This window comes from Channa argus, chromosome 13, assembly GCF_033026475.1.
Source record: "Channa argus isolate prfri chromosome 13, Channa argus male v1.0, whole genome shotgun sequence".
Classification (NCBI taxonomy): Eukaryota; Metazoa; Chordata; class Actinopteri; order Anabantiformes; family Channidae; genus Channa; species Channa argus.
The window spans coordinates 15608146-15626352 of record NC_090209.1 but is presented as its reverse complement, the minus strand read 5'-3'; the positions used below and the strand labels follow the sequence as shown (position 1 = coordinate 15626352).

The following is an 18207-nucleotide window of genomic DNA, read 5'->3' as shown; positions in this document are numbered from 1 at the left end:
GAGAATCCGGTCCCTGGTCAAATTAAATCTTAACTCATTCTAATTCAGCTAACGCTGCTTTTGTTGTATTGTATCCATTCATTATAAAGTCAAACCAGATACAAACGAACAGTCAGTGTGTACCTCCGATAAAATTACCCGAGCTTACCGCTTTAGTGTTTATATTAAAATGTATTTAAACGTAACTGCAATAAATTGTATATTTGCAGCCATTCTGCCACGGTTTAATGGCTATGTATGTCGTTATTACATTTACCACTCGAAATTATATTTTGGAGACTGACGTAAAGTCCTTTTCCTGCTCGGCTGCTGGTAAGTGCGACGTCAAATCGATTTGACTTGAACTCTGTACCTGACAAACACTAAAAACATTGCACTGAATAAGATGTTGTTGTCCGGAATATTTGCCTTCCAAAACAGTTCTACTACTAGAACTTTTACCTTGCATAAGTAAAACATGACAATATCAAGTTGAGAAATACTCTGTTTTAATTGTGCATTTAAAATATTAACTAGGTAGAAGTAGGTCTACATATGTGGGCCCAATAGCATCAAAATATGCTAGATTTCTCATTTTGCGGATTAGACTATTTCTGAATAACATTATAATGACAGTAGGAGAGTAAAGTCACAAGATAGTAAAATGCAAAAAAATAATATTTTATTTTAACAAACAAGATGCATTACACATCGAGGAAACATTCATAATCGAATAAGAAAACTGATCAGTGCTTCAGTGTCACAAACTGTTGCATAGCAGCTCCAAGTATTGGATAAACCCAGAGAAATAAAATAAATAATATACTTACAAATTTATAGGCCTATTAAATCATAATATAAAATACCCTATGCAATTAATAAACACTTAAACAAGAAAAAGTTCAACTAGGCCACAAAATAATTCACAAACAAAGATGCAAAAATTAAGTCTCAGACTTAAATGATCTTTCTTCCTGCAGTTTACACTTTATCAGTGCCATTTCTGAAGCAATATGCACCGAGTCGTAAGAGAAGCGTTTGGCTAATTTCTTGGTATTTGAAACGGTTAAGTTACCCTTATGCTATATTAACAAAACTGTTCAGCAGTTAATCTTAGTCAACACATTTTCACCTAATCCAACTACCAAACAAATGGCAGCCGACCTGAAACGATGAAACAGATGAACCTTGAGTCCTTGAACTGGCTGCCAGTGGTCACACAAACTTGAACCCTAGTGATCGAATGAAGGAATTAGCTGCGCCTCCGCTTGCCTCGAGTAGGAGCTGAACTGCTGGTACGGCACGGAAACGCTGCCTCCCTCGGGGCTCATCGGCTGGCTCACGCCGCCGTAGGGACCCCCGTTGTAGGGGACCAGCACGGGTGGGTGGCGTTGGTAAGCCCCGTATTGAGGGTGGTGGTGGAAGTGGGTGGGCGGGCAGTATGAGCGCACCGGGGCGCTGGGGGACACGCTGCGGGCGTGTCCACTGATGACCTGGGCTGGAAGGTATGCGGTCTCCTGGGACGAGGTGGGCTGGCGCAGACCCCAGGAGTTGCTCACATAAGACTGAAGGTAAAACGGCTCGGGATAATCCACAGGGTTCAGGTAAGGCACACTTGGGGGTCTGTATGGTCTCCTCACACGCCTCCGCCGCCGGTAGTTCCCCTTTTCAAACATGTCCTCAAACGCTGGGTCCAGCATCCAAAAGTTGCCTTTCCTGTCCCCTACACCATCTCTGGGCACTTTGACGAAACACTCATTTAGAGACAAATTGTGTCTGATGCTATTTTGCCACCCTTTTTTATTCTTCTCATAGTAGGGGAACTTGGAGATTATGTAGTCGTATATTCCGCTCAAGGTTTGTCTCTTGTCAGGGCTGTCTTTGATGGCCATGGCGATGAGCGCCACGTATGAATACGGCGGTTTCTCCGACTGACCACGCTCCTCCGCACATTTAGGCACAGTAGGGGGCGAGTTGGAGCTGATGTCCAGGAGCTGCACTCCTTGGTCGGCGGGGGCTTTCTCCTCTCTGTCCATGGCTCAGGTATCCGTTTGTGCGTCCTGCTGCGACAAGAAACTGCAAGGCAGCGCTCGGATTGTCCGCAGGTGCAAAAACTCCTCCCACAGGTCCCGAGCGCGGCTGTTCTCATCCTCTTTCATCTCACTGAGTTTCTCAGACTGTTTGTCGGACTGTGATGTCTGTTTAGGTTGAACCAGGGGTCACAGCATTGTGTTAAATCAAAATAGACTGCACACACTTTGAAGTGAGATGATCAAAGTCTGCATTTTATAATAAATTTTAAGTTTCAGTTTTTAAAAATAATTTTATGAGCCTTTTACAAATGAACACGTCTTAATTCCAATGTAAAGTACCGTTAACAATTTTTAATAGCTAAAGTCAATTTATAGTCTGATGCACCAAACTAAAACTTTTCGTATCTTGTAAAAGACAGCTACACACTGTACGTAGATCAACGTGAAACAACTATATCTAATTGGAAACCTGCAGATTTTACTAATTCGAAATGCTTTTTTTTCTAAAATGGAAAACGTATAGACTGTGAAATTAGAAACCCATTTTTATTTTATTTTGTGTTTGCGTAAGATGTTTTTCCCATATAGTAAAATATAAGTGAAACAATATGGATGCAAACAAACATACACACACATGCATTAATTTCTACTTTATAGGACACACATTTGCTTTTTTGTTTTACTGCTTTACCCATATCTCAAAGGTACATGATAGTTGGGTATTTCCAGCACTTGCAGGTATCAGAGCCCAGCATACCCCCCACATACAGTGAGGCATGAGCAGCAGGCCTGTCTGTCCGCTGAGAATGGTAGATAATGATCACCTGCTCTCACCAGACAGTCTGTCTCCCTTGAACTGATAGGGAAACATAGATCTCAAAAAGTGTGCAACCAGTGGAAAAGCAACTACATCTTTGGCAAGAACTAGAGAACATTTTAGGCTGATCCTGCTATATAAGGGTAATTGGAGTTACACTGAAGTGTAATCATTTTAAAAAAATAATTTCAGTACAATTTGACACACTGAGTCTATCCAACATTTTTATTACCAGGTATCATTATCTGAAGTTTTATAGCGATTCATTACTCAAACCCTCAGAAATGTATTTTACCTTGCATGAATTCTACTGTATAGTGACATGAAATGTAACATGCTGAAATGTGTTTGAATTCCTGAACATTAACTCGAGTTCCGGACTGAAGTACAGGGTATTTTTTTCTAATAAATGATAATATGTTTTTATGGATTAACCTGTCAGTACACAAAAGCTCAAACATTTCCATCTGTGCTGTTTTTGTTCCACACCAGATTGCTTTGGGCTTTATTTTTATCTTTGCCACAAATTTAATTTTTGAGAGTTTGCCAAAAAATCTATAAACTTGTACATTGATATTATCAACAGTATTCATATTCTATTCATATTTTTTTATTGTTTATTCTATTCGGTTCTATTTCAAATTTATTTTCTTAGCTGAGAAGTGTACTTTAAATAAGGATTTACTTTTGTACTTCTGAGCATTTGAAGGGGTACTTCTACTTGTAGCAGTGCATGTTTTTAGGCAAGTACTTTTAGTATTGGGATTGTGTACATCTACCACCTCTGCTCCTGTACACGACTATTTGAGAATTTTCGCTGTAATGATTCAGTAATTCAAAATATCAATATTTCTTTCAACAACCTGGTCTCCCTTGAACTACACATATTACTACATTGTTTTCTCAAATAGTTTTAGATTTACACCCAGTGGACCATTTATAAGTGACAGTGAAGTGCTAGAATAAGTAAACATGTACGATAATCCAGCTGCAAAGGATGATTGACATGTGGACACTAAGGATAAGATGGTGGAAATTTAATTTGATTAAGGGCAATTTGAAAAATAATCTGAAAAAAATTTGACAGAAGACAGTTTGGCTCATGAAGGTGGTCAAACGATTCTGAAAAAGTTACAGTTCATTACAGGATGTTGTTGTCAAGAATGAATAAGTTACTTTTTCAGACTGTTTGGACCAAGTTGTGCACACTTCTCAGGAATGACCCACGTCCATCTCTGATTTTCCAGTTTTGAAAATAACTGGTCAAAAATGGTAAAGGGAAACTGGACAGCTCACTGTCTTTCTCTCACAGAAAGAGCTAGATTTACCATCTGATGTCATATGAGCAAAGTAAGGCGCCAGGCAAAACACAATCTGTACAGCTAAAGCCATCTGAGACTAAAGAAGAATGCAGCAAAACTGCCAAAAACAGAGATCATGAATGATGGTTAAGACAACAAAAGAAATGAAGAGTCGCAGCCTAAAACATCTTCAAATAGCACTCAGTTTATTACAGTTTCAAGGTTTGTCCTTGATCCTCTCTGATGGTTTTTAATGGAGCTGCAGTAAGGTGAAAGACAAGCGAGAGATATCTAAATATGAATCATTTATTTTCCATAATGAACAAGACATCAAAATATGCAAATGCTAGTTAATAATCAGTGATAAGAATTTGACAAAGCTTATCGAATGTGCAGCTTCATGTGAGTGTTTATGTTGTGTCATTGTGTATTATTGCCACAATCAAATCAAAGCATCTTTAACAAAATCTCTAAAATGATGCTGTGCTATAAGTCAACAGAGAAAATTAAAGCAATAAGTTCTATGTTGCATTCTACTGGTTAAACAATTCATTCCCCAGTTACTTCGGTAATAATTAGTCTGCTATTACATTAACGAGAACATTAAATAGATTGTTGATTCTAATGGGGTTGAATATGTTGAAGGTATTGTTCCGTGTACACTTTTTACATCTAAAACATTTTTAATTACTTGTGCCTTGAAATCCAATAGTGTAAATATCAGCATTCAAGCGAGCATAATGTTAGTGTGCACATTATTAGTAATTTCTTTAGTATTATTATCGTCTTATCTTAAACATTTTAACTCCAGAAAGTGTTCTATTAACCAGCCAAAGGAAACATTTTACTTTTTTTATTAAATATTTTGAAAGCTTCAGTTAAAAACTGTAATGCAACATGTGATGGTATATTATGTGGTAATATGGTGATGCAGCAATAGTTTAACCAGTGGGAATAGCTGTTCTTTTTAATATGTATTGTGTATTCTTACATTCAATTTGCTGCTAATACAGCAGTACATTTAATCAAAGTAAAATGTTTATGTTGCTTTACAGAATACTTATGTACACAGTGGTTTTCGGCAGGATGACAGGATTATTAGTCAGGACGAGAACTTGAAAGGAAAGAACATTGACTATTCAACTCACTACAATCAGGAAATTTGCTTCAGTCATACCACAAATGCCTTTTATGCATAATCGTTGACTGCACAGCAGCAGTAGCGCAGAACGCCAACTGCTCTTAACAGATTGTGGCACCTTTGCTTCTCCTTTTCTTTCAAGAAGAGGAGGTGGACAGGTTGAAAGGTGTGTGTACTACGAGGCTGTGAATCATCGGAGCACGTTGGGGTTGTGGCAACATGATCTTTTTAAGACGAGCAACATCCAGCCGCTACTATTTTTCGTTTTTAGCTTGATGCTACTGTGTTTCAGTTAAACCTAGATGATTTTTTTCACAACCAACAGTTTTGACTTATCAAAGCATTATTATGGAAACTGTTCCTACTAACATTAACAACGACTTCCCCAGTAACCGGTGACAGTAAGCTGGCATGTACTACAATATCAGAATCCTGAAAGTGAGGCACCTCAGTTGCTTATACCTCAGTTGTTACCGCTGTGATAAGTCAACATGTCTTATATAAAAAATCTTTGAACATGAATGAAATTGGGGAAATTAGGTTGTTCTAGCGATACATAATTTCACACTTAAGCTACAGTATTGAATTATGACGTCTTTTTTATCTATAGCTAATATTAGTAAGGATTAATAAGTATTTAATAATTAATATTATTAAATAAATTTAAATAGTGTCGAACATCACCAAGGCACCTGCAAAGCTGCGATCAGTGATAAAAGGGAATGACAGCATGTGTTGTGGCTTCTGTCTGAACACAAGAGTATGTAGCCGACCACAGCCCTCTCCTTGACTTACAGTAGTCATTTGAGGCACCACTCCCAGACCTAGGTCTAATCCTTGAATTACAGGAAACCTGACTTCCTTCTGTTAGTGACAAACCAAACAACATCTGATGTGAAGGTTGCTCAGACCGACAAAAAGTCCACATCAGAGTGAAAACATGAAGGGCAGAATAAAGGACTCTGAAGCACAAAATGTTGTGCACAAAACCTATAATACAATACTCACTTTAAAAAGGTGTGTGTGAGTGTGCAACAAATAACAAATGTGACAAATTAATACTATTAACAGTCCCCTAATGCTGTTTGTTGGCTGAATTCCACATTAGGTGTGGCTCTCTCTTAGGTGATAGATAGCTGTTTCCTCTTCAGTTCACAGTGCCACTGACCCTTGCCTCCCACCATAGTACATCCGTTTGTAGCATTCTACATGACAGCCTGTCAACCGGCCCTGTGCCAGTCTGGCTCCACAACCCACATCTCAACCCAGTCTCAAATAGACCACTTGCAACTCCAGGCACCACTTCTCTGTTATTTCCATGAAAAAGTGGGATACTAAAGTGAGATTATTACACTCCTAATGCACAGAAAAACACATGTTCATGGGACTGCCATCTTGTCACACATTTGTTCTTCTGTGTTTGACAGGCAACCTCATGTGTAGTTATATGTATGACTCCTTACATATCTACTATATTGTCTTGGAATATATGATTTGTATGTTTTTCTGTTATAGTTTTCTGTAAAAGACCTCCAATAGTCATCAATCGTGAACTGATACTTGCCTTCAGTGTGGAAACAAAATGTTACCGTGACAGCTTTAAGGTAAAAATAACAATGTTGAAGTCAACTATCAATCGCCAAAATTCGATCTTTGCTAAGATAAAGTCAATAGGAATTCCTCAGTGACAGATTGCATGCTGATAGCTTCTTTGTTACATAAATGATGTTCATGATCCACCCAGAGGTCAAAAGCCTAAACTCGTCATTCAATAGTCTCACATTGACATGGACAGTGTTTAACTTTTACAAAGACCATCTGTTTTTCACTTCACATCTAAAGGGATTTTTAGCATCTTATTCAAATTACTACTGGACAGTGTCAAAGTGGCAAGTTTCCTGTTTGACCAGGTTTGACTTGTTTCCTCACTCCATGTCAACCTGCAGCCACATGTGCTCTTCATTTGAAGCTGTTATGCAAAATGCTGCTACAGCATGCTCTTGCCTCTTTCCAAACAACAGTTGAGAATAATGATAGCAGTGACGTTTGTGACATGTTGCTGACAAATGATTTCTGTCTTATCCAACGAGCCTCTCTCAACTGGCATGATTTGTGTGACTGAGGTCAGATCGTGTTTGTATGATAAGGGCACTGCCAAATACCTTGCCTGAATAATCATCGTTTCATGTCCCTACTTGATTTTTTTTTCTTTCCAAGGACATGTTCTCTCTAACAATTTTTTTACGTTTGCTTCAGTAACACTCTAACAATTTTTTTACTTTTGCTTCAGTATTACAAAACATATTTCAGATTGCTTGTTTTTAAAATTAACACACAAAATTATTTTAAACGTTTTCAAAAATATTATGGAAGCAATGTTTCTGCCTCAAAATATCTTGGTCAGGCAAACATCCATACAACAAAGGCAGGTGAAACAAAAAGGAAACCACTACCTATAAATGAACTGCCGTGAGAATGAGTCCTAAAACATTTTTGCACTTCCAAGTCTTTCAACGAGAACCTGGCTGCAGACAAGATGGCAGACTTACAGCAGGAATTTGATAACTTTAGCAGAAAGTATCCAGATTTTTCTTACTTGTTCTGCAAAACATTACCTAAATAGGGTTTGTCCTACAAATAAATTCACTACCAATTTTTTTGCCCACCAGCCAATTTCATCTTATTCAAATCATTACTGGACAGTAAGTTTCCTGTTTGACCAGATTTGACTGCAAAACTTTGCCTAAATAGGTTTTGTCCTAAACATTAATTCAGTACCATTTTTTTGCCTGCCAGCCCCCCCAAAATGTATTTTTAGTTATTTAGGGAATTAAAAAAATCTAATAATTTTTTTCTTTCTTTTTTTGTTTAAAATTAAATTTTTTTAACATTTTGCACTTGTCTCCCTATCAGCCCTGTTTTAATTGTCATCATAACATATTTAAGCTGCCACTCTGTAAATGCCCTCACCAGGAAAACATGCACGAAAGCATTAATACACACATTCCCAATACTTGTAACTATTGGGAATGTGTACTTGTAATACAATACAATATTAAAACATGTTCCATACAATTCAATGCCAGCAAAAACTGTCTCCAAAAAATTATTAAAACATTCACTTCAGCACACGGAGGGCTGTTGAGGAGCTGAGTCTAGATTAACTATTCATTTTTATCTTAGTTTACAGATTTAAGTTTAGTCCCCATCTATAATAGCCCTTAGCATTTTAAATAGCTATTCAATTGCTTATACTAATCACTAATCCTAAAAATTAATTCTAGCAGCTAATTGCTAATGCTAATGTTAAATGCTAGCCTTAACAACTTTTCACCATTACTTATTACTAATGCTTGGTAACACTTGGGGCTCATACACATAACCCTCTCTTTCACACAAGCATAAACCCTACCCAAACTTATATTTTAATGTTCTTACGAATGTTTTGTATATAGTAGAGTATTTATTTTGACCGTGGCAACATCGTGAAATCATTACCAAAGCAAATGCAACTAATGGTTCTAAGCTAATTGATACCAAGGCTTGGGGTCTTACCTACAATATGCCTTCAGTGATTGTCTATTTTTAAACTCTCCAACACCCTCTTGTGGACATGAAGGAAAAGGACAATTCAGCTGAATTCGACCAGTGTTTCTCAAAGACCCCTGCCCTGCTTGTTTTCCAAATACCCACTCCCCAAAAGATGGAAGAGATCTCAAATTAAGATGCATTAGGGGAAGGCTAAGCTTCTGACAGACATAACACATCTGATCCATTCAATCAGCAGTGGGTTGTGAAGGGTTAGTTAGAAAATCGACAGACCAGGACTGAGAACCACTGAATGAGAAATGGAACTGGGGAAAGACTGAAAGCCATTTTAACCATTCTAAAAGTTGACTCAATCTGATAAGATCTTTAAATAAAATAATCATGTTTTATAAACATTTTAAGTTGATCAAAAAGCTAAGCTAAATTGGGATAAGCCAAAAGAAGCCTGTACTCTAAAATATGTGGTAATTGTTTACTTTTTAAAAAATGGTGGCAACAAAGTGACTCGTAATATAATGGAGTCGATTTCATATAATAAATGTTGGAGTAAAATGTATTAAACAACTTAGTGACATTTATTCAAATATCACAAGCCAATATTAAGTAAAGCAATAACTAGAAAGTGTTGGATTTCGCAATAGTATAGACAACTATGATTCGACATATTTAGTAAATATAAAGTAATTTAATAAACACACTTTCAGTACATACTTAATAATCAAACTAAATTCATTTTGTGTTTCCTGCTTATGTGGGGAAAGTTGATTTGCATATACTATGTACATATTTCAAATGACATATATCATGCAAATATTTGTAATTTATAAGTTTGTTTTCACGTAGCTTTATATGGACCTTTTTCAAGTATACCACAATAAGTCTTTTAAAGAATAAAACATTTAGCCCCACCCTAAAATCTTCACCATACAATGCCACAGCAGCTATACTGTTAAAACCCAAAGAAATTTCAACCAAACAGCAGCTGAAATTTCTAGGTGACCACAGCTGGTGCTACACGGGTTTTCACAAAAAAAAAAAAAAAATAGAGTTTAGATATATGACACAACAATTCACAAACAACACAACAAACTGTAATTAATTATTATAAAGCTGTGCCATTTTTTTGGACATCCTACCACTGTCCAGTTCTATGGGGAAGATGTGGAAGTGGAAGTCAGTTCAAACTATAGAATATTTATTAAGTGAAATTCATTCAGTTTTTTTGTCTTTAGTTTTTCCTTACTTAAAATCTAGTCTATATATATATATATATATATATATATATATATATATATATATTGCTGTATAGGCCTATTAGACATCATTAGACAGCATGTGTGGTCACATGGAGCATCTCTTATGAGTCATAAATTATATCTATTATATAGTTATTATATACAAAGTAACTTAACTTTCTACAGTAAAAGCTAGTAATTTGTTCTATTATTTTTAATTAAGATTTGTGCTTAAAGTAGTATATCTAATTTCTGGCAGTAGAGGGCAGCAGACTGATACTCTAATGCTGCAGAGTGGGACAGAAATCATAGTTTAGCTAGACAGCTGAGAAGATTCTGCTGACACTAACATGTGTTTCAGATGTTTGAGATGTAGTGTAAAACACACATTGTAATGCAATGCATTTGTCTTTATATTGCGATACACTCATATAGGGGGTCTGGTGGCTCAGTAGTAGACCATTGGGTTGGGATGTAGAAGGCCATGGGCTCGAATCCCACTCCACCAGGCGTGATCCCATTCATCCACCAAGGGCCACCTTGTTGCCGGTCCAGAGCCCAGACAAAATAGGAGGGTTGCGCCAGGAAGGGCATCTGATGTAAAAACCCATGCCAAATTAATGTGTGGATCACATTGTGCTGTGGCGACCCCTGAAGGGACAAGCCAACAGTTGTTGATCTTAGTATACACTCACATCTCCCAAAAGAATCAAGAAAAATTCTTATAGCTAACAAGGTTTGTATTATCTTGTAAAATCATACCTGGAAGTTCAGAACAACAAAACAAATTCTATGCAGAAAGTGCAGATGATGTATGCCAACCATAACCCCATCCTGGACCTCAGCATAAAAAAAGAGGACACAAAAGATAGGTGGGATCATTTTCGCATGTTGGTACACTGTGAGTCTAACTCATAAATTAAACGATAATAAGAACAAAGGTATTTTATTTGAATTTAAAGTAGAATTTTAAGCACATAAAGAAACACCTTGGTGCTTGACAAATGTTTTGTGATACGCTCCATGCTAACTCTATTTTAATGCTCCTTGCCTTGGTGGAGGAGGTTGGTAAACGACATCCAGCACTGGACCTGTTGACCTCTCAAGTTTCTTCATTCGAGCACGTCCCGTTCCAGATAACTTTGAAGTCAAAGACAAAAAGAGGAAAATGTATCCCCGGGGTCTTTGGAATTCATGTGAGGAACCACAAAAACAACACTTCATCAGAGGCACCATTCAGAATGGTGATCAGCAATATATGGGGGAATTTAAATGAGAAGCATTGTGTGAAGGAAACGACCAAGAGATTTGTCTCGTCCCCGGCCCCTTCCTCCTTTTTATCATCCTCTTATGAGTGACTTTGATGTGGACAAGATGATTGAAAAACAAAGTGGCATGGCTCGATTAAATCCCAGTGGAGAATAGGTTATTGGGATGAGTGGGTGGAAAGCGGGAGAATGGAGTTTCATAAGAGAGACATAAGAAAATCACATTGCAGCCTGTGTATCAATCGGCCAAGGAAGGGGTGGGGGGGTACAGGGGAGGGTAAAGTGAGCAGGGTGTGAGAAAAGGAGCTCCAGTTGATCGCTCTTTAGAATAGGCCCCCCACTCTCCTGCTGGGTCCTGCTCAGCTCTTGTCCTCCTTGTACAATGCTGGTGAAGCGGCTGCCACCCCCCCCGACCCCACCATAGAACCAGCCTCTTCCTCATGTGCACTCCAACTGCCCTCCATGTGCTGAAGCTACGCTGACAGTCTGGACCCCAGATCTCAGCAAATGGAGGTCAAACCAAGGAGTCTGCTATCCAACTTGCTCCCCAGCTGGGACTCTGCTGGAGGGGGCAGCAGAGCCTCATGCTACCACATGCTCTCTGCTGACTCCCCTCTAAATGCTTTTATTAGTGTAGACATGATGGTGAAAATTAATAATGGTCACTCACGCAAGAATATGATTTATAGATACAGACATACACTTACCAAATATCAAAAGATAGACAACTACATATATTATGTCCAGTGTCCAGGTTTTCAAGTTTCTAAATGTTAACTATTGAAATTACAATACAATACTATACTAGAATTTCCCTTTATAGCTGTAAGAATATTTAGGCCTTATGAATAAAAATTATTATGTATTGCTATGCGAGTTTCATTGTGTCAGGATTTTACCAGGTCCCAAGAATATGACTATACGCAAACACAAATAGTATTTTAAAGATAAATTGGACTTTTATATGACCTTCCTGCAGAACCAACTTGTAAACCAAGATTCTGTAACTCTCATTTACTTTCAGCACATTTACAATTCATCTAGAACCTACTCATCATACAATAAACCAAGTACACCTGTCATTGGTAGCAAGAGCTTTGGTTTTTGGCCCATCATCAACCCTTCAATTCTAACATGAACTAATGTTGACTCACGGCAGGAATATGTGGCCATTCTGATGCTAATTCCAGCTTTAACCACCTACTTAACCACATAGCCCTTGCTCTCTGTACAGCTCCACTCAACCTGATCCCAGTGTGTGTTTGTGTATGTGTGAGAGAGAGAGACAGAGACAGAGGAAGTGAGAGGAAAGGGCAGAGACAAAAAAGGGAAAGTGTCATGATGAGTATACTGGGAGGAAACTTTTACTGCGTCAGAATTCAAAATATTACTGCAGTGTGAAATTCAGAGAAGCTTCTTTTGATTATAAAGTTTATAAAGTGAAGGCTACTTCTGTTCATCGCTCTGCGTCTTAAATCTGTGTTTTTGTCACGCACAGGATTTTGGGCAGGAGCAGAGTGATTAACAAAGAGTATGGTTGTTCTTGTTACCTGTGTGGGTGGCACTGGCTGTCAGGCTTGTGTTGGCGGAATCAAGGGTCACCAGTTTGGGCTATGACCCTTTAATACCAGGGGATGGGTGCTGCTTGGCCTGGCCTGGCACAATACAGTGATGGAGCAAGGACAGGTGGTCATTAAAACTGCTGTAATCCCTGCTATGAATAGCTCATGGACAGAGAGAGAACAAGAAGGACGAAGAGATGGGGAAAGAAAGACAAAGAAAAAGTGACAGACGGGGCAACAGGGAGAGAGGGAGAGAGAGAGAGAGGTGAGGGTGGGGAGTGTTTGATGCCTGGACCGTGGGGCTCTTTAGCACAGTCTGTGGGCCATGCTTCAGAGCGGATGTGTTAACAGTTTCAGGCTCAATGGAGGGAGAAATCCCTACAAAGGGAGGTGTACAAATATTGTGGGAAATCCCTCCACTCTTTAATATTTCATGAAGGCCCACAATCTATTCATGGAACTCCATTCCTTTGGAGGGGCCCACATTCAGGCTCACTCCGCAGGCTCAATGGGCAGCCCTTAATTGAGTGCCCGCTCATTCTTCGTCTCCCTGGCAGATTGTTCCTCATGAAAGCCCTTGCCTCTTCATCCTCCTCTTCTTTTCCCAGAGAGTGGCCAAAGAAAAGGGGGCATGCCTTGCTGGTGGTGCATGTGGGAGGGTGAAATAAGTTAAAAAAAAATAAAAAAAGGGGGGGGGGGGGGGGGTAGTTGTGGATCAAATATGATAATAGGGCAAAAGGGGATGGTAGTTCATGGAGGAGTGGGGGTAGGTGGCTAATCCTTGGGGTGGGTGATGGAAGGGATGGGGGGCATTCCCCAGGATGGCAGAAGTATGTGTGGGTGTGTCTGTTGTGTGCGGTGTGCATGTGGTGAACAGCTCCTGGTAAAAGCTGCTTGGCACAGAAGCAGGTTTGTGTGAATTGTCCTGTCATTAATGTCTCTATTAGCTAAAACTATTTTGGAAGGACCAGTCTAATAAATGATTTGTATTAAAGTTTGATTTAGTTTCAGGGGTTCCGTTTTTTTTTTTGTTTGTTTGTTTGTTTTTTTGCAGCTGGATACATACTAGATACTAGAAGCCAGGATATACATAATCTCTTTGGGGCCCTTAATCTTTTAGCAGTGTACATCTCTGGTGTGCCCCCTGTGGTGGATTGTTGTTAAATCCACCACAGGGGGCATTTAAATTAAGAAAACTGCAAGAACAAAATGTATGAGGTAATTTATTTGGCACATACCTTAAATTCCATATACTGAAGCTTTCAGCATCCCTCCACCATGATGCATCCAATTGTCTTGGCGCCTTCAATGGTGATAACAGTAAAACTAGTTCACCCAAGAGCTTTCCACCAGCATGAATATTTGCTTTGCGTATGATTATCCATTGTGACACACAACTTTTAACTTGAGAATGAAGAGCAAGAAACTAATAAAAGTCTCGTGTGTGAGATGATGATTAGGGTGTGACAAAGAGAAAAAGATCTCTGGTAGATCAGAACTCTGTTGTGAAGCTCTGGTGTTACTTGAAGAGTAGGGATGAAGACATTGCAGATTAATGTTAAGACTCCATCATAAATGTACACCTCATGCAGTGCAGTGAGTGCTACATTTGACGTAAGGCTGCTTCTGTGTCTTGTTTCATGGTGGCTGGCCTGGGAGCTCAGGGGTATTCGGGACTCCTCTGGACCTAACAGCTGAATCCTGGCTTCCTGATCCCTGATTAAAGCTCATCCTGCTTCTTCTAAGACCTTGGGAGCATGGCTCACTCTCAGTGACTCCCCTTCACCACTCCAATGTGTGTCCAACAGGCTTATGCTGACTCATGATGGGTGGAGAGGACCTGCAGAGTGGAATCCCAGAGAGAGAACAATCCTCTACACCCACACACATATGCAGGAAACACAAGCCAGGACATACAAACACAGTTTATCCCTGTGGTACCATGCCTGATTGAGTGTGGCAGAGCCATGCTAAATGCATTCTGTAGAGGAAAGGATTTAAAGCTTTCATAGTCCTCAGTGTGTTCCAGGAGGCTGCATCTAAAGGCTTTGATGGATTGTTCTCTGGGTTCATTTTGTAGTGGTGACAGTGCTGGCAGGATTTACGGGACTTTGTTTATAAATGTGATTAAATTTTAGAGGTCCTGTAAGTGTTGAGAATTTTTGGTCTTCAAATGCTGCTTCCCCCTCTCAATAACCAACCTTCCAAACACTGGGTGTTTGCAGGTGATCCTAAAGACTCAAGTCTCAAACCCACTGTCATGGAAGACGTTGGACAAAGAAAGCACTTTGGCTGACTCTTGCAATATAATTGTACTTTGCTTGTTAACCTAGCAATTGTAGATGATTAAATTCACCGCTTTAATCCCTTGCAGCCCATGGACACAAGAGGAAGTGGTTCAGGAACAGTCTAATCCAGCAAGGTCCGGATATGGGACACTCTCACCACGCTGGTCCAGTGGGTCTTTGTATCAGCAGGTATTAACACCACAAGTGCCGCCTGAGACTGACATGGGCACATAATTAGGAGAACCACTGGTCAGCTTGGCTGAGTGCACTAAGAAGGGGAGCTGACAGCGGGTTCCATTCATCATCATTCATCATTCAGTAACTTTGCACAACTGTTATTTTCCCAGACTGCATATCCAAATCCATTAGAAACAAAGTAAACACCTCATTATATGTTAAGTTCAAATATATATCACAGTTTCCTAATGTCCTAATTATAAACCTCCTTTTTGAGATTGTTTTATTCATTGTGCCTTTTAAAGACATTGTGGGTTGCTCCAGTGAGTGTAAATGTTGTGTGCCACAGCCCAGGTCCATAAATTAATTCTGGTGAGAGGTGGCTCACTCTCCACCCCGCCCCACACCCGAATTATTTATACTTTTACTATTGCTCAGGGTGTCACTTAAATAAACACGGTGGAGGTTCATCTCATCTGGTCCACAAAAAGCCAGAGTGTGCCTCTCCCAATGGCTCTGCTGAACTTTGACCCTGATGGGTCACAGAGAGCATTTGTCCCTCGGTAATTGGACAGAAGGGCCCTTTCGCTTTTCATTTAACCTTTGGGGTCCAAATCTTTTTCTGCAGCTACCATAAAGACCCTGTATCTGACCCAGTGTTTTCAGGCCTTGTTTTCCACCCCCATCACAGGCCTTTGAAAGCCGGAGAAAAGCTGGAGTGTGCTGCGCTGTCAGAGACAATGGCAGAGTTAGTGACCCCTGACCCCACAGGCTGAAGCCTTTCTTCCAGGATCAGGCACAGCCTTTTGCTACGGTAGGTTATTGCTCCACAACTTGGGAACAGAAAGAGAGTAAACACTTGTTAAGATTCTTCTTCTCTAGACCCTCCTCTATTTCTTTTCTCTCTTGGTTGCTTCTAAATATATACTTTGTGGGTCTGTTTAATAATGGACAGGAGATAAGTTATTTGTAATTCAGGCAGCAGCTTTATAATCCATCATTCTGACAGGTCTTTGTCACTGGTCCAAAAAGGATAGGAGTCACAGTTGGTCAGAGCATGGAGGAAAATACACTAGTTAAAGTAACGTATTAGCGTTAGGCATCAATCTGCTTGTGTGTAGAAACTTTTGGTTTGTTGAAAAAAGCGCAAAGTTTCCATTTTGCACACAGTTCATGTGTAAAGATCTGCAGTGGCAAAGGACGTGGCAAAGAAATCTGGAATGATGAAGATGTGCAGACTAGTTTGTTTTTCCCATCCAAAATGGGAGAAATTGTTGTCAAATGCTATGATATTTACATCAGAAATGTATGAGTATATTTCCAGGCTGCTTAGATGGGAGCAATTTAGTCTGCACAATTCAAAAACTTTCTACTAAGAAAGGAACTGGTGAGCATTTGCAGAGTGACCCAAGTATGTTATCAGCATGCGACTAATTGTGGATTTGGTTTCTCTTACACCCCGTTTGTTTTCTGTTGGGGTATTTGCTGTGTGATTTTTGTGACTCTAAATCCAATCAAATTGGGATTTCATTCCATCCAGAAGTACTTCCTCTCCCTAATCTCTTGAGTGCTGCCCTGAATCCTTGTGTATCACTACAGCGTTACCACAGAGACCTTACCCCCCTCCTAATGCTGCAGTAGAGAGATGGTGGACCTCAGGTGTCCAGATGCTGAGCATGCGGCCATGGCAAGAGGAGCATCCTGTAAGGCGGCCTTAACCATATGGGCTAAATAGGAGGACTCCTCTGGAGCTGCTGGTCTACTCCTCAGGGACAGAAGCCCATTGTCCTGACCCTGCCCTCCATGCCACTTAATGGTGCAGAACAGCATTGTACAGTATTGTAAACTGCTCTCTGCTCCTTTTGCCCTGTCGGGCCCTCAATGGCTGGGCCCTCTCCCTCTTTCCCTCTCGATCCCTCTCTCCCAGTGGGTGTTTTAGTGCCCTTTTCTTTCATCCCTTTCTTTAGCCACCTCCTCCCTTTGCTGCTTTTGCTGGGCAACTCAATGTTCTGTTGAGTGATGGTCTAATTGTCAAGGAACAATTAAGCCATCTGATTTCTCCCCTCTCCTCTTGTCATGTATGCTTTGTTTTAGAATGGGACCGCCTGAGTACAGGAAAGGGCTGGAGGTCACTCTAATATCTGTCTGGGCTGTAATGCCCACACCAGGTGGTCTTAAAAACAGAAACTTCCCAGATTACTATTAAGCGATCGTTTATGAGTCAACTGGGCTTATCGTGATTATTATTTGTTATCTTTTCTAATTCATCAGGCTGTTTGTGGGGAGTCTGAATATTAGAGGAAATTGATGTACTACCCACTTTGAGCCTTCATCTTGTAGGCCCAATAAATCTGTCTTTCATTAAGGAGACAACAGGAAATATGTTCCCCTTTAATAGACAGGTGAACCAAACAGCTGGGAAACAGCTTTGCCCATGATGGGATGTCTACACACTTTATCCCTGCTGCTCCTATTGTTGGTGTAATGTCACATCTGTGACCCTGTCTGCCCCCTTCTCCTGTTTTGTCTTTTATCCTCTTCTGTGCTCATACCTTCCGCTCCATTTCATGTCTGGGTTCCTCCCTACAAGTGGAGACAAGGCTCTGTGCCATAATGCTGCAATAAGGCCAACAAACTCTTCTGTCTAATCCTGAGCAGCTAATCCATGTGCAGCTATTTCCTGCATACAGATAGACGGGAGAAAATTATATTCTTCGCCAGTTGGCATGAAACCTTGTGTTACACGTACAAAAGGCATTTTAATTGGGATAGATCGCAGCACTAGTGCCTGGACTGCCACAGTAAACAATTTTTGTCAACTTGATTATTGACTTCCCCGTCTGCAATTTTATGTCAT

At 39.8% G+C, this 18207-nt stretch overlaps 1 protein-coding gene across 1 annotated transcript; it reads right to left on the bottom strand.

The window, feature by feature from the left end:
- Window positions 1–639: 639 nt before the first annotated feature.
- On the bottom strand, window positions 640–2110 carry foxl2l (forkhead box L2-like). The gene has a single exon (XM_067528499.1). The coding sequence runs from the start codon at window positions 2013–2015 to the stop codon at window positions 1212–1214; it is 804 nt and encodes a 267-aa protein (XP_067384600.1). The 5' UTR covers window positions 2016–2110; the 3' UTR covers window positions 640–1211.
- Window positions 2111–18207: the final 16097 nt, after the last annotated feature.

What these genes read in the sequence shown, in the direction of transcription:
- foxl2l (XM_067528499.1), bottom strand. Translation starts at nt 2,015, where the DNA reads ATGGACAGAGAGGAGAAAGCCCCCGCCGACCAAGGAGTGCAGCTCCTG.